The sequence below is a fragment of the Heloderma suspectum genome, chromosome 1, assembly GCF_057233095.1.
Source record: "Heloderma suspectum isolate Gila_16-S chromosome 1, 16-S_ref, whole genome shotgun sequence".
In the NCBI taxonomy this organism is placed as follows: Eukaryota; Metazoa; Chordata; class Lepidosauria; order Squamata; family Helodermatidae; genus Heloderma; species Heloderma suspectum.
The window spans coordinates 325,652,691-325,668,212 of NC_139458.1; the positions used below are offsets into that span (position 1 = coordinate 325,652,691).

The 15,522-nt window shown below is 41.3% G+C and overlaps 1 protein-coding gene across 1 annotated transcript in view; it reads right to left on the minus strand.

Annotated features, from left to right (window-relative positions):
• The window catches only part of FRK (fyn related Src family tyrosine kinase), a 60,908-nt gene that overhangs the window by 19,506 nt on the left and 25,880 nt on the right, over positions 1 to 15,522 (minus strand). The window contains exons 2-4 of the mRNA XM_084827349.1: positions 8,943 to 9,064; positions 5,786 to 5,949; positions 2,182 to 2,350 (exon numbers count right to left, since the gene is read on the minus strand). Coding sequence (XP_084683475.1) covers positions 2,182 to 2,350; positions 5,786 to 5,949; positions 8,943 to 9,064 — 455 coding nt within the window. The remainder of the gene's footprint in view (positions 1 to 2,181; positions 2,351 to 5,785; positions 5,950 to 8,942; positions 9,065 to 15,522) is intronic.

Below are 15,522 nucleotides of genomic sequence, written 5' to 3' on the forward strand. Positions count from 1 at the left end.
GCACATTAGCATGCTTTCATTTCCACAGTTACCAGTCCCACTCCAAATCACATTTTAGACATGGGGACATTTAAATCTTGCTAATACAGCTGTGGGCATGAACATGAAAACAAAAACAGATCCAATGTGTGCATAATCGTAAATGTGTGTAAAAGAGGATTGCTGGATCATAAACTAGTAGATTTTTGGTTAAAATAGAACTTAGTCAGTATTTATTGGCCTTTTTTTTTTAACCCTTGACTGGAATCTTCACTGTAGAGCATTTTGGGACTCCATCTCTCTGCTGATAAATATAACTGTTGTGAAAATATTTTGAAGCATCTATAATACATAGTCATGCTCTTATCCTACACATACCTTGGCTTGGATCGAAAGAACCATAGCCAGAGTTCCATCCATGCAACCGGATTTCCATTCCGAGTTCAGACAGCGGCAGGCCCTTACTCCCCACCACCGGCTGAAAGCTGTTGCTAAAGGCAGAGGGACTCTCCAAGATCGGAAAACATGCCTTATCACACTTACAAAAATGAGCCTCTTGAAGAGGGCTTTATCTCTTCTGTATTCCACACGCACACATACCCTCTCCCTCTACTGTCAGTTCTTGTAAATCAGGGGTGGGCAACATGCAGCCCCCATAGATTCCCTGCCCCGCTCCCATCAAACGGTGGCAAAAAGAAAAGTGTTTTAGGATAGGAAATGGGTACATGTAGCATTACAGATGCCTCCCCGCCCCAAAAAACTTTGCTGCCAAATTTTGGATTCTTTTCCAGAGGGGGTGCAAGCCTGCAGGAGTGCAAAAATGGTCCCCCGGCCCCCAGAATTGCCCAGACCTGTTGTAAATGGAGCTTCGTGGGCTACCCCACCTTGTAAACACTCCCACTTCACCGGCTTCTCTTTATACTAAAGAATATATTGGTTAAGCAATAAGCTGATAAACGAAGATTTAGCTGGAGACTAAACTAAGAGAACATGAAATAACCTAATTGTAATCTTGAGTCAAATAAACCAAACAGAAAACAGAAATACAAAAATATAAACAGAATAACCTGGAAACTAGCCATCCAGGTATCTGAAAAATACAAATGTGGTGGGAAACCTCCAAGAGGACCATCAGTGTTTCAGAATGAATAGTCAGTTTTAATGTTTGTGAGTGGAAATGAGGTTCCTGAACAATCAACTTCACATGTCGAGTCCTCTTCAGGTGTTCAATTTTGTAAGCATGGAGGGCGATAGGGACACATGCTCTGGCCCCTCTCCCTGCAACCAGGGTGGACAGGGAAAGTCTGCAATGGCACTGTGACAGCGTTTGGCTGAGTATGGTTATAGAGCTCCATGAGATCAAGAACTCTGCCTCAGCATAAAATGCCTGAAGAGGGCTTTTCTCATGCTTTAATTAAGGGACAGTGTGCTAAACGGAAGCCCTCAGCAGTAAAGGAAGCAGTACTTCTCACAAGTAGAGAGCTCTTTGTATGGGGTTCACCAAATGCTTCCTCCCATGAAGAGGGCTTTTATCTCTTTTGTATTCCACATGCCTGTCTTCTCACTCTACTATCACTTCCTGTAAAATGGAGCCTTTGGGGCTATAATTCTACATTGTGGCTGCTACACTGCAGCAAGTAAGAAAAAGAGTGGGGGCCACAGATGATGATAATGCTGTGGAAAATCAGGGAGTACCAGTTGCTAATCACTCAGGGGAGGAGCTTCTCTGGCCCACTGCTTTGTATGTCACATGCCCGGGGGATGTGAAAAAAACATAGCAAGTGCAAAAAAAAGGGGGGGTACCCTGGTGCAAAAACTAGCAAGGAAGAACCAGACTAAATACTTCTATATAAAAGAGGGAAACTTTGAGGGGTCTGGGGTCATTCCCCACCCACCCCCTCGAGCTGCACTCCCGTCTCTACCACACTGCTGAATTTTGCAGTGTGGTAGCAAAACAACTGGCAGCAAACTGCTGGGTATTTTTGCTGCCACCATAAATTTTGCCAGGGCAGCAATGGCTGGAGGCAGAAGGGGCTGTAGTTGATATTGTAAAAGATCTGAAATGATAACAACATCCATTTTAAAGAAGCGCTGTTGTACATTTTTATTTTAGAATACCTGAATGCATTAATTTGCAGAAAAGCCCACTTACAGTAACACAATATCTGGAATAAGAAATACTCAGAGGGGTGTTCAACATACCTGGTTTTAGTGTTTTAATTGCCACTGGTGTGGTATTATTCCATAATCCTTCCCAGACCTCGCCAAACTGGCCAGAACCCAATCTTTTCAAGAGCTGCAGAGAATTTCGGTCTATCTCCCACTGATCTACGGTTTGGTACGACAAATCAAAAGGAACTGGGACTTCTGTCTACATGGGAATAAAGCAACAACATACTTAAACTCTGTGATGTTTTTAAAACTACTGTATCTATCAGTGAGGGGACAGTGTGCTAAATAGAAACTGTGGGCAGTAAACAAATCAGTTCTTCTCTACAGATTGATAGATATATGGGGCTCACTGAATGCTTCCTACCATGAAGATAGCATGATACCTTGCTATCTTCATGGTAGGTCCCATGAAGATAGCAAGGTCCCATTTTACTGAAGGAGTTGCCTCAGACACTAGATTCCAGAGGGAAGTTCTGCTTTCCTGTTGCCAGTCTCCATCTTTATGTGATATTTAAAAGAACAAAAGCAAGAAATCAAGAAAGAAAGTGCTCCAGTCCAAAGCAGGGAACCATCGCTTTGATAATTTGTTTGATTTTTTAAAAAAAATATGACTAGCATTGCTTGTTATTCTAACACGCGTCCCCTTGCTGTTTGGACTGACAGAAACAGGAAACAAGGGCTGAATATTCACTATTTACTGTGAAAGGTTATGGTTCTTGAAACCAACATGGAAGCCACAGAATCATTACTCTTTCCTGTATCTCTCGGTAATGTGAGAAGCCCTGAATGACTGTTACATTCTGGCTCCTCCTGATACCAACATTAAGCCATTTGCAAAGGGTTGATGCTGTTGTGGAAAACAGCAAGGACTCCACCTGCATGGTATCAGGGACTTCTCAGATTGCACCAGCAGCAGATGTAGAAGCAGTGTCCCATGCCACTAAGTTGATATAAGAATCCAGATATGCACTGATCTATCAAAAATAGAAACAGTTAACACTAGTGTAGCGTGCAATACCCTCCACAGAAATTGGGGTAGTCACCAAAGTTCTAGTGTACACAATCTTTATTTTCTTTATTCTACTTGTATAAAATCCCATGTTTTTCAGATGACGTTATCCTTTCTCAAGGGTAAAAACTGTCCAAGAAATAACAAAACTTGTAAATGGTTTTCTACAGAAAGGTACATCTGCCCCATATCTATACATAAACTCTCGATACGACCGTATGCTTTGTCTTCATTTGACTTATGCAAGGGGTTTGGGGATTTGGGTATTGCTGTTCTTGGTTTGTAGTCAAACTGAAGGTTTCAGTTTGTGAGGGATTCAGAGGAGGGCAATGAAGATGGTCAGCAGTATGGAAAACAAGTCCTATGAGGAAAGGTTGAAGGAACTGGTTACCTGAAGGGCTGTCACAGAGAACCACTGGGAGAGGTTATCTGGGATGTGGGCTAAAGTATTATTATAATTTATTATTTTATATACTGCTTACCATATCCAAAAAAAATCTCTACGCAGTTTAAAGAATTAGAGATTAAAATATATCATAATAAATACAAAAACTCATCAGTTAAAATGTTTACAATATTTTAAAGCAAAGCTAAAAGCACAACACTTAATGAGCAAACTAACTGGGCAGCACAATCATTCAGGGAAGGCTTGCGTAAAGAGATGCCTAAAACAGGTGCCTAAAACAGGCCACCGTTGGAGGGCAGAGGCATTCCATAAGGTGGGCGCCACCACGGAGAAGACCTGCTTCAAGGTTGCTACCAAATGGCAATCTGCAGGTCACGGTGCAACCAGCAAGGCCTTCTCTGATGATCTCAGCAATCGCACAGGTCTATATCAAGAAGGCAATCTGCCAGATAATCTTCAATATGTGGATGTCACCCAGTTCTATGTCTCCTTTTCAGGTGAGGCAGTTGAGGTTCTGAACCTGTGCTTGGGTAGGGTAATTGACTAGTTGAGGGTCAATAAATAGACTCAGTCCAGAAGAGTTGGAAATACTGTGTGGGCCTGGCAGCTGAATGGTGTTTACCCTGTTCCTGAGGGGAGTCCACCCCCTGTACAGGACCAGGTGCACAGTTTAGGGATGTTTTTGGATCCATTATTGTCACTAGAGGCACAGGTGGCCTCTGATGCTCAGAGTTCCTTTTATCACCTTCAGCTGATATGTCAACTACGACCCTGCCTCGACAGAGATAGCTTCATGATGGTTATACACACTCTAATAACCTACCTTCTGGATTATTGCAATTTGCTGTATGTGGGGCTGCCTTTGAAAACAATCCAGAATCTTCAGTTAGTCCAAAACAGGGCAGCCAGTCTGTTAAATGGGACTGACCAATACAGTCAAATTATGCCAGTAGTTTTCCATCCACACTGGCTGCCAGTCCATTTCCAGGCCCAATTCAAAGTGATGATTTTAACTTAAAAGACCTAAGCAACTTGGGGGCAGGTTCCATAAAGGAACATCTAGTTACTGGGACTCTAAGGTCATCACCCAAAGCACCAAAGGAGACAAGGAGGGTGGTCACAAGAGCCCCTTTCTATGGGATGTTATCCCCAGAGAGGTTTGCCTAGCACCTACACCATAGTCTTTTCAGCACCAGGTGAAGGTCTTTTTATTTTCCCAGGCGTGTTAAGAATTATTTGTGTGCTTTTAGATCCTTGCACAGTTTTATTCTGGCTGCTGGTTCTTACTTCTGGTTTTTATTAAGCGCTGCATTATTTTTATCCCTTGCTACTGGTTTTATCTTGGATTTTTATACGTTGTTTTATTGTCACTGTGTATTTTTTTTTTAATCCATCTGTACATCATCCAGACAACTTTGGTTTGGGTAGTCTAAAATAAATAAAAAGTAGAAGAGGGCTGCCCCACAGGGCAGGACTAAATCTAATGGAATTAAGTTACAGAAGGGAAGATTTGGTTGGACAGGCAGCTTCCCGGGATGCTCTAGATTTTTATTACCTACACTGAAGAGAAAGCTGGGTGTGATGGTTTGCAAGGCCCCCTTCAATTCTGTGATTCTATGAGTTACAAGGGAATGAGTTAATGATTTCCACACAATATGTATTTGATAAAAATGGAACCTTTCAGTGAATCAGAAGTGTAAATGTGTACACAGATGCTATTGCTCCTGAAATGACTGATGTTACAGGGAAAGCTTGAAAGGCCTGACTAATAGTTATGTGAATCTGTTCAAGTGTTTCTTTTAGGATCTGAAAGATTCAAATATCCCTAGTTTAGAAAAACAACTAGGCAAGCTTTTAGAACAATGAAATATTGCGTATAGGAAAGAACCTGATGAGGTTTTAGGTTGCTGTTTTCAGTCAGTACTTATAGACAGCTAGAGTTATGAGCTTGGTAATTTCATCTCAATATAGGTTTATACTGTGACTTCATAAATCATGAAGTGCCATGCTTTTTTCGCTCCTGCAGCCACACAATTATTTGTCAAAAATGGCATGACATTTTTTTTTATTGATATGCCACCTCTGAGAATGAAATGGTGCATTTATGTATGATTTCCTAAAGTAATCACAATAGCTAGTTGGAGGGTTAAGCGCTTATCCATTCAATAACCAAAAGGTTCAGTATATTTTGACAGAAAAATACCCTGAATTAGCTCTACCTTTATACATGGCTTCCCAAGCTTCACACACAGCCCATCACTGGAAGTACTGTAGTGTCTGACTAAAGCATTCAAGTTTTGAAAAGGTTTCCTTTTGGTCACAAAAAAGCCGCCATTGTCCATCCGTTTGATTCGGTAGTGCTTCACAGTTTTTTCATCCAGCACTAGGAAAATAAAAAGGAAGGTATCATGAGTTGCTTTCTATATGTATACAAATTACACACACAAGGATCTTATATGGTCAAGTATCCAACCAGGACACTGTCCTCCGAGTTGAGTACCCAATGGCTCAACCCTATGATCAGCTGTCCTCAGTGGCTTATTATACAATCACAGGTGGAAGTCCTACAGATTGCATGAGGCAACAAGCCATCCCTTTCTTTGCACCCATGCGAGTACCTCTTCCAGCCCCATGGAAGGCAAAGGTGTTCCTGTATTAAGAGCTACTAGCTGTCCTCACTATAGCATAATTTACAGTGGATCATAAGGCTATCAGTGGCTTCAAGTCATGCTGGCTATAGTATTGGAGGCAGCAGGCCTCTGTATGCCAGATGCTGGTGAACATGAGCAGGAGGAAGCGACCAAACTCATGTTTTACTTGTGAGCTTCCCATAGGCATATGGTTTGCTACTGTGTAAACAGAATGCCGGACTAGATAGGCCTCTAGTCTCATTCAGCAAAGCTCTTCTTATGTTCTTAATTTTGCCAAACAGGAGCAGCTGAGTGGTTCTGGCTGGGGCACTTTGTGATAAGGGCTTGGAAGGCTGATGTTCCAAGGCGGAAGGTGGGGAAGAAGCAAACTGATTGCTTGGCACAAACAAGACCTTGGGGGCACTTAAAATGACTTGCCTGATCGTGGGTCTGGAGTATAATATGACACTGAACAGAAATCCTGGATTAGGGTGGCACCTCTAAGCCCAGTTCCCACACATTCAATCCAGGTGTGGGGGGGACAGAATCATGCCAGTGGCCCTGCCCCACAATCTCAGTGCATGACGCAGAATGTAGTCAAGGGTTGTGTCCATGGAGGTCCAATACATGCAATTGCGAACCATGGTCAGGCCAGGATTCCCAGTTACATGTTACATTACATATACATGTGAGCGAAGTCAAATGCAGGGCTACATATCTTAGGTATGAAATCTTTCCAGGAATCAAATGAACAGCAATGAATGATCAACATATCATCTTATCCATACAACACACATGGTGGAATGAGAGGATTCATGGATTTGTGGGGAAGAACCTATAGAGAGATACACTTTGATCCACTCCCCAAACCTGATTATATTCCTAATATCATGGCAATGATTGTTACTACTGTATAGTGAGGCTATTGTTAAAGGGAGATGTAGATGGTGACAACAGAAATGTATTATTCAACTGGGTGTTCAGAATGTTAGAGAGGAATGAAATAGGGAATTGGAATGCTCTATACAGCCTAATCAATGGAAAGTTGCCTTAGCTTCTATATGTACTATTTCTGTAGCTTTAAAATTGAGGCTGATTCAACAACAAAAATGATGTTTCGTGTATATTGCACATCACAGAGGCTGGTTAAGAAAAAGCTGGCTAGATACTGGCGATGTAATGCGTACAGTGCATCACTGAGGCATATGATGTGGGCATCCCCTGCGGTGGCTTCTTTCTAGCTGGAAGTTATACATTTTGTTCTTGAGAAAACTGTGATAATTGTGGATGCTCATGTGCTTTTAAATTATATTCCTGTGATATGGAGATCAACAAATGGACAACAAAAGTGGATTCTGAGAGCCCTAACAGTTGCAACAAAACTTACACACCAAGCCTGGAAGGATAAACACCCACCACCTCTTATTCAATGGTTTGAAGATCTTACTGCTTTTGCTGAATTTGAACATGTAACTTACTGTCAACAATTTTGTCTGGATGCTTATTTAGATAGATAGTCTACTTCTATTAACATATATCTTTGTGTTTTTCTAACCAATGGTGTTGTGAATAGTTCCTTAACATAGTTAGTGAATATGTCTTCTTTGTTATGTCCCTCCTATTGGTGTTGTTTGTAGTTTTCTTCCTCCCTTTTTTGTTTTGTTTTGTTATAATGGCAAAGTACAATTAAAAAAAATTAAAAAAGAAATGTATTTATTATTCACTGATTTTATTGATTTTATTGTTTTATTTCATTTATTATTATCATCATCATCACCATCATCCCGCCTTTTCCCCAATACTGGGACTCAAGGCAGCTTTACAAAACTAAAAACTTGTACAGTTTAAACATATAAATGGAACAAAAGTTAAAAATATAATTAAATCATTTATTTATTCAAAGACGTATATCGTGCCCTTCTAATGCATTCACACTTCTCAGAGTGGCTTACAACAATCAAAATAACATAATATAAAAACAATTCCAGCAGATAAAAAGCCGTAGACAGGGTTCACCATATACAAGCTCATCCACCCAACATGACTAAAGCTTGTTGGAACAGGAAAGTTATTATCAAACAAAGGAAAGCATCAATAGAAGGGGCTGGGCAAATCAACCTTGTGGGACAAGGTATTCACCTTTCTCTGTCCCAGTCAATCGTGCCCATGACCATAGGCAAGACATAACACATATCACAGGAGGGACAAATAATTTTATATGCTCACCCTGTCCCAAAGGACTCAAAGTAGGAAACAACACTTAAAAGTTAAGGATAAAGATAAGTCTTCCATTAGAAGAGGGCTGGAGAACCTGTCGCTCTCCAGACATTGTAGGGCTTCAACTGCCATTATCCCTGATGACTGGTCATGCTGGTTGGGGCTAATGGGAGTCGGAGTCCAACAACTTCTGGAAGGACACAGGTTCCCCAGCTGTGCATTAGAAGAACCTAAGAGCTCATTCCCTGCCACTAAATGCCTGCCTGAATGAAGTTTTCCACTGCTTCTCAAAGATACTTATTAGTAGGGCTGGTTTACGCATGTATGTACGCATTTATAAACAAACAGCAATTAAACATAAGACAGATAACAGATAAGAGGGGCATTAGGTAGCTAGCAGTTGTTGCCAATTCACATTCATGTATCTTTGTGGAAGAAGCAATCATAGACTTTACATGAACACATCCAGGAGAAATTAAATCAAAACTTTCATATATTTGCTAGGACAAAGGGGGGAAAGTAGTGATACCTGAAAGTGAGAATACGCCTTTTTGACTTTCACTGTCTCTGATTAGGAAAGCTCCCGCCTGGTTATCAGGGTACAGCAGTTGTTTCTCAGCATCTGCTCGTTTCATAGCACCAAAAAACCACCTAAAATAGAAAGAAGTATGTAGAACTAATTATTGAGCAAAGCTAAACTTCCACTGCTAAGCATGTGATAAAACAAATTTGATACATGTGATAACTGTGAAAAATCAGTTTGATACAAACTGCATGACTTCATTAGATGTTACTTGCCACTAAACATGGCATTGCAACAACTAGTTTTATGGTACAAGCATGAGGTCTTTCCTTACTGCAAACTGGGCTTATGACAAATAAATGTACTGGGGGTTTTACAGATCAAGGATACTAAATCTGTCTTAACTATATAATATACTGCTTTTAACATAACTGTAATTCAGGAATGTTGGGAAATGCATTACAGTACAGCAGGGTTGTATACTCTCACCCTACCTATACAACCTGTACGCAGAACACATCATGGACGTGCTGGGCTTGATGAAGCCAAGGCTGGAGTTAAAATCACTGGAAGAAACATTAACTATCTTAGATATGCAGATGATACCACTTTGATGGCTGAAAGTGAGGAGGAGCTGAGGAACCTCATGATGAAGGTGAAAGAAGAAAGTGCAAATGCTGGGTTGCAGTTAAACCTCAAAAAAACCAAGATTATGGCAATCAGCTTGATTGATAACTGGCAAATAGAGGAAGAAAACGTGGAGGCAGTGACAGACTTTGTCTTTCTAGGTGCAAAGATTACTGCAGACGCTGACTGCAGCCAGGAAATCAGAAGACGTTTACTTCTTGGGAGGACAGCAATGACGAATCTTGATAAAATAGTTAAGAGCAGAGACATCACACTGACAACAAAGGTCCGCATAGTTAAAGCAATGGTATTCCCCGTAGTAACCTATGGCTGCGAGAGCTGGACCATAAGGAAGGCTGAGTGAAGGAAGATAGATGCTTTTGAACTGTGGTGCTGGAGGAAAATTCTGAGAGTGCCTTGGACTGCAAGAAGATCAAACCAGTCCATACTCCAGGAAATAAAGCCAGACTGCTCACTTGAGGGAATGATCTTAAAGGCAAAACTGAAGTACTTTGACCACCACATGAGAAGACAGGATAGCCTGGAGAGGATGCTGATGCTAGGGAAAGTGGAAGGCAAAAGGAAGAGGGGCCAACCAAGGGCAAGATGGCTGGATGATATTCTGGAGGTGACAGACTTGACCTTGCGGGACGGCCGACAGGAAGCTCTGGTGTGGGCTGGTCCATGAAGTCACGAAGAGTCGGAAGCGACTGACCAAATAAACAACAACAAAAATACTCCATCCTATCCTATGAGTGTAGCTGTTTCACCTCAAATTAAATCAGTCTTGCCAAAGGGTACACAATCTAAGTAATGCATATAAAGGGGTAGAGGAAGCAAGGGATGACTAACCACAATTATAAAAATAAATGTGAAAATAAGCATTATTTAAAATAAAACAGGTAATAATGTGGATGGAAAGCATTACATTTCACATATTCACCTTTCCTTGCCTTCACACACACACACACACACACACACACACTTTTGATACAGTTCAAAAGTTCTTCCATTTAACTTCCCCCCAACTTTAGAACACAAACAATGAGAGGTAAAAATAAAAACATGTCTGTGAGTCCCCAATAAACACATGACTTTTGAATGGCTGGTACATCTAGTCCTTACACTGCTTTGAGATGGAGAGAACCAGCCCCAAGAGGTAAGAGAAGCAAGCAACAAACAGTGATGGTGGTGGCCAGGGGTTATGGTTTACTTGTCACTTTTCCTTGCTCACAGGACAACTGGCTACCAAATGGCAATTGTGAGGGAGAGAGGCCTAGCCCCTGCTTGTGACAGGAGCAGCAGATTGTGGTGATGAACCTAGCAGCTCGCTTTGGCTGTTTTCCTCTCCTGCAATAAGCATTTTGCAGCAGAGGCTGGTGGCTCCAATGTCAGTGGGGCAGTGGATCTGCTCCAGGTTTCAATCAGAACCAGTCTGAACTCTAAAGGAGCTAGATAATCCAGAGTGGATTCACCGCCCCACTAACATCAGAGCCACCAGCCTCCACTGGTATTTAACATGGGCACTATACTTTAAAAGAACTGGATTCTAATTAGAGATGCTGCCAAGTTCTGTTTAAAGCAGAATTCAGTGGTGGAATAAGAACAGAGGCTTACTGGAAACTAGTGGCAGGTCATTCCGTCTCTATGCTGTTGCTATATCATCATCATCCTTCATCCAAGGAGCTCAGGGCGGTATATATGATTCTCCCCACACCCTGAATTCAGATTTAAACCTGCATCTACATAGTCCTAATCTGACTTTCTAACCACTATATCACCTTGGCTCCAACTACACATGAACAGAGATCATCTGAGCCTTGTGTGGATTAATACCATAGAGGTATTATGATGTAGAATGATAGAATGATGATTTATCACAAAGTTACACTGCCATCTATTAATGCAAGCCGTCTGTTTTGGGCTTCATGTTTTAACCTGGAATAGCAGTTCCAGGATCTAAGGCAAGTTTAAGAAGCAGTGCCAGAAATGCAGCAAACATCCATACAGAAATCTGATTCTACCATTTAATTCGAAGTTAAGGTGGAGTGCCTTAAGTTGCAGTTTCCATGCTTTCTGGTGCATGACTAAATCTATAAGCACCTTAATGCTTCTCTTAAAAATAAACTATTAAAAGGTACACCTTGTACAGGTCTACACTGTAAATGTAGTTTTCCCAACATATTCACAGCAAGGAACCATAATGCTAAAAATAAAGTAGACAGAATGGAACTGTCAGATATTGTTCTACATAGGGAGTTGGGAAGCTGAGGAAGGTTAGAAAGCTACGAAGAAAGATCTCCCATCACAGGCACAAGAGATCAATCCCAGGTCCGCTCTACTGGCCTAGTTTGTTTGTTTTTCCATTTAAAGCTCTCTCTCTCTCTCTCTCTCTCTCTCTCTCACACACACACACACACACACACACACATGGGCTAGGCCCACTTTCTGTTCTAAAAATAAAGCTGAATTTATTGGGAATATGAGATGTTGTGATGGAAACCAGACTTTACAATTTATGGGCTTATCATGGGCAGGCAACAAAAGTCCTTGCAATAAATTAGGAAAAAAGTACATTCCCAGCAAATATTAGTTGCAATTAAGTCCCACTGAATTCTTGCTGGAATGTGGTCTATATGTCCAGTCCCAATATAAATGGCCTACTAGGGATCAGAGCAGCACAACATCACAAACCATGATGTACTTCTGGCACCATAGACATATGTATAGATGTAAATAATGTAACTAACGAGGGTGAGAATGTTAATGCTATGCTGTCAACCACCCTGAGAGGTACCGATGAAAAGTTCAAGGATGCATCAACAAATTAGACTCTAGCAGGAAGTATGAACTTAAACTAGATTCCACAGTGAAGCCTTTGAAACAACAGTGATTTGTTTCCTTAATCAAGCATTAGATTGTGAGTAATGTTGCTAGCATGAGGAATGAGGAAATAGTAACGGGTTTAGTGAAGACAGAAGAATGTTGGCTTAAATATAAGTGCGTATTCACCCTTATGAGTAAAAAACAAATGTTTTACTTGATGCAGTCAGAGAGCTTTCAATTTCCCACCTCCTATGACATTATGATCCACAGATCCAGTTTGCGCTGACACATACAAGACTGTAATTTACATTAAATACCTTCTTGTTTTCTTCATAATATTACAAAACTAACAATTTACATAAGTAAAGCGATATCACACCTTTCACACTTTTAACTGAAATGGAGCTTGTGGCGCGGGCAGAGAGAACAAATACATACTGGAAATAAGATTGTCCCCTCCCCAACAAAAAATGGGGGTTGGGGGAGGGGTTCAAATTCCATATCAAAATTTTCATTTTCAAAGGGTGAAAGTGTGCATCAAATCAGGAGCTAAATTGTTTTTTAAAAGGACACTTGGTTTTAAACCATTTGATATAATTTTTCCATAGCAATTCCCAGCATGCTTTATGTTTTCAGTCATTTTAACTTACAGACATCACACTAGCCTCCAATGGACATTTGCTAACAATTGCACTAAGGGGCTTCAGAGAACAGGCCAGCTAGCCCCAACCGTTAGACACACAATCGGTGTCAGTCTGAAAGGAGACCCACATCCATACATATGTAGAGCTCCTTCCACAGCATTGAAGAGCACTTCCTGCTCTATCAGGGTTCCTATCCCCATAGTGGGAGCCTTATACACATAAATCCATATGTGTCTGCAGCCCCCTTCAGCCTGTCACTAGTTGCGTGTAAGCTATTGGGCATAGCTGATGCATGCACCAGGATCTTGGGATGGAACTAGCCTGTGTTGTTCTTGGAAGCCACTACATATTTTTGTTATCCACAGGTCCTGAATGACTGAAGAGAGCTATGGTATTCCATTTTCCAATGAGAATGTGAGAACCCAAGAATGAGGTGCCACTGACCACAAAATTAAGTTCAGAGCTCAATTTGGCAGTTCAGAAAACAGCCCGATTCACCTCTGGCCAATTTAGAGGCTACCCAATTTGAGTTGGGCTAGATACAAATCTCACACTGCCTATAATTGGAATCAATAAACCAAACCATTGTTGTTGTTGGAAAGAACTGGATGAAATTTGGAGGCATACTAGTCCCATGTGAAGAGATAAATCTGCCAAATTTCATACAAGTAGGTAGAGATGGGCGCCCCCCCCCAAGTCTGGGTTCTCCAGGAGCCCACCCAGCCCTTGCCCCCGCTCACATACACCTGGACCTGCGCTTGAGCTCTGTGCCACTTGCCAAGCTGCCCGCACTCACCTGGGCAGCCTTGTCGAGCTCCACGATCACCATCTTTTGAAAAGTAAAATGGCGATCCTGAAAATGCACATATTTGCGTATGTGCAAAGATGCATGTTTGTGAAAATGTGCATATTCATGCATATGCAAATACACACATTTTGTGATCGCCATTTAATTTTTCAAAAAGGGAGACTGCGGAGTTCGACGAGCCCTCCCAGGTAAGTGCAAATGGCTTGGTGTTTGTGGACAGAGGGCATGTGGGGCAGGGGCTCAGCGAGCCCAACTCAGAGGTGCAGAGTCCGCTGGATTCCCAGACGGGATCAGGTGCCCATACCATCCCTACAAGTAGGTGATTGAAGGAGTTGTCTTAGACACCTTTAAAGTTTGTTTGAAAAAGGGCATTTCCACTTACTTTTTCATTTCTTGGCAGAATTGAATGACATTTCATAGATTCATAGAGTTGGAAGGGTCCACTTACGCCACTGAGTCCAACCCTCTGCTCAGTGCAGGAATCGAGGTTAAAGTATACCTCCAGTGACAGAGAACCCTCCACCTCCTTAGGCAGTTGGTTCCATTGTCTGACTACTGAATATTAGCAAGTTTTTCCTCATGTTCAACTGAAATCTGTCGTCATGTAACTTAAGCCTGGTATTTTATGTCCCATAGTCTTGGATGATAGTGATACAGTCTTGGTTGCAGCCCTCTTCTGTGTGACAACCCATTATGTACTTGAAAAGTGCTGTCATATCCCCCTTCAGTCTTCTCTTTTCAAGGCTAAACATAGCCAGTTCCTTCAATCTTTCCTCATAGGACTTATTTGCTAGTTCCCTTTGTTGCCCTTATCTGAATTTGTTTCAGTTTAACTGAATCCTTCTTAGTGTGGTGTCATTTCCTGTGATTAGAAGCTACAGCTGCCAGTCACAGAACTATACCCACCCTTCTCTCCACCCCAGTGTTTTCCTTATATGGGGAACTTGGGAAGAAATTGATCCGTTTTTGGAGACACACTGTCTGTGTCTCTGTGTCCCACTGAATCTTCACAATAGTTTACATTCAGATTTGGTCCGCTTCAGAAGAGTCCCACTTTGATTTGGACATCTCCCAAATCTGTCCAAATCAGTCAATATGGTTCGAGATTTGGTCAAACCCAAAGCGCACTCGTAGTATTTTAAAATTATTTTAAACTAATTGGAAATCAGTTTCACATACTTGGACAAGGGATGACCAGGAACCTAAAGCCACTGTCTGAACTGTATTCACAATACAGCAATTGTTTGCTCTGCACAGCAAATATTTTGGTCAACTAATGATAGGGCTGCCTTCAGATAAATTGTAATTGAAGGCTAAAATTGGATCACTAAAGTTTACTCAAAACGAAAAAAGAAAAAAGTCATTTTCATTACAGCTTTACTTTTATCTTCTATGACCAGAAAAAACAGAGCATTTTAAAGTCTAATGGGTGAACAGAAATGGGGTGGGAGAGAAAAAAACCCTTTGTATTCCCAAGTGCAGAAGTCAGCATTTCCTCCGCAGTTACCTACATGTCGAAATAATTGCTCAGTGTGAATATTCTTAGATGGTGAAAGAACATGCCACTACTATAGTCTGTCCCGACACACATACCGCCATAATTTTTGTTAATACGTAAACACCAGATGAATATTTTCCAAAATAAGCCTTTGAATAAGAGTCCACCAATAAAGGATTGTTT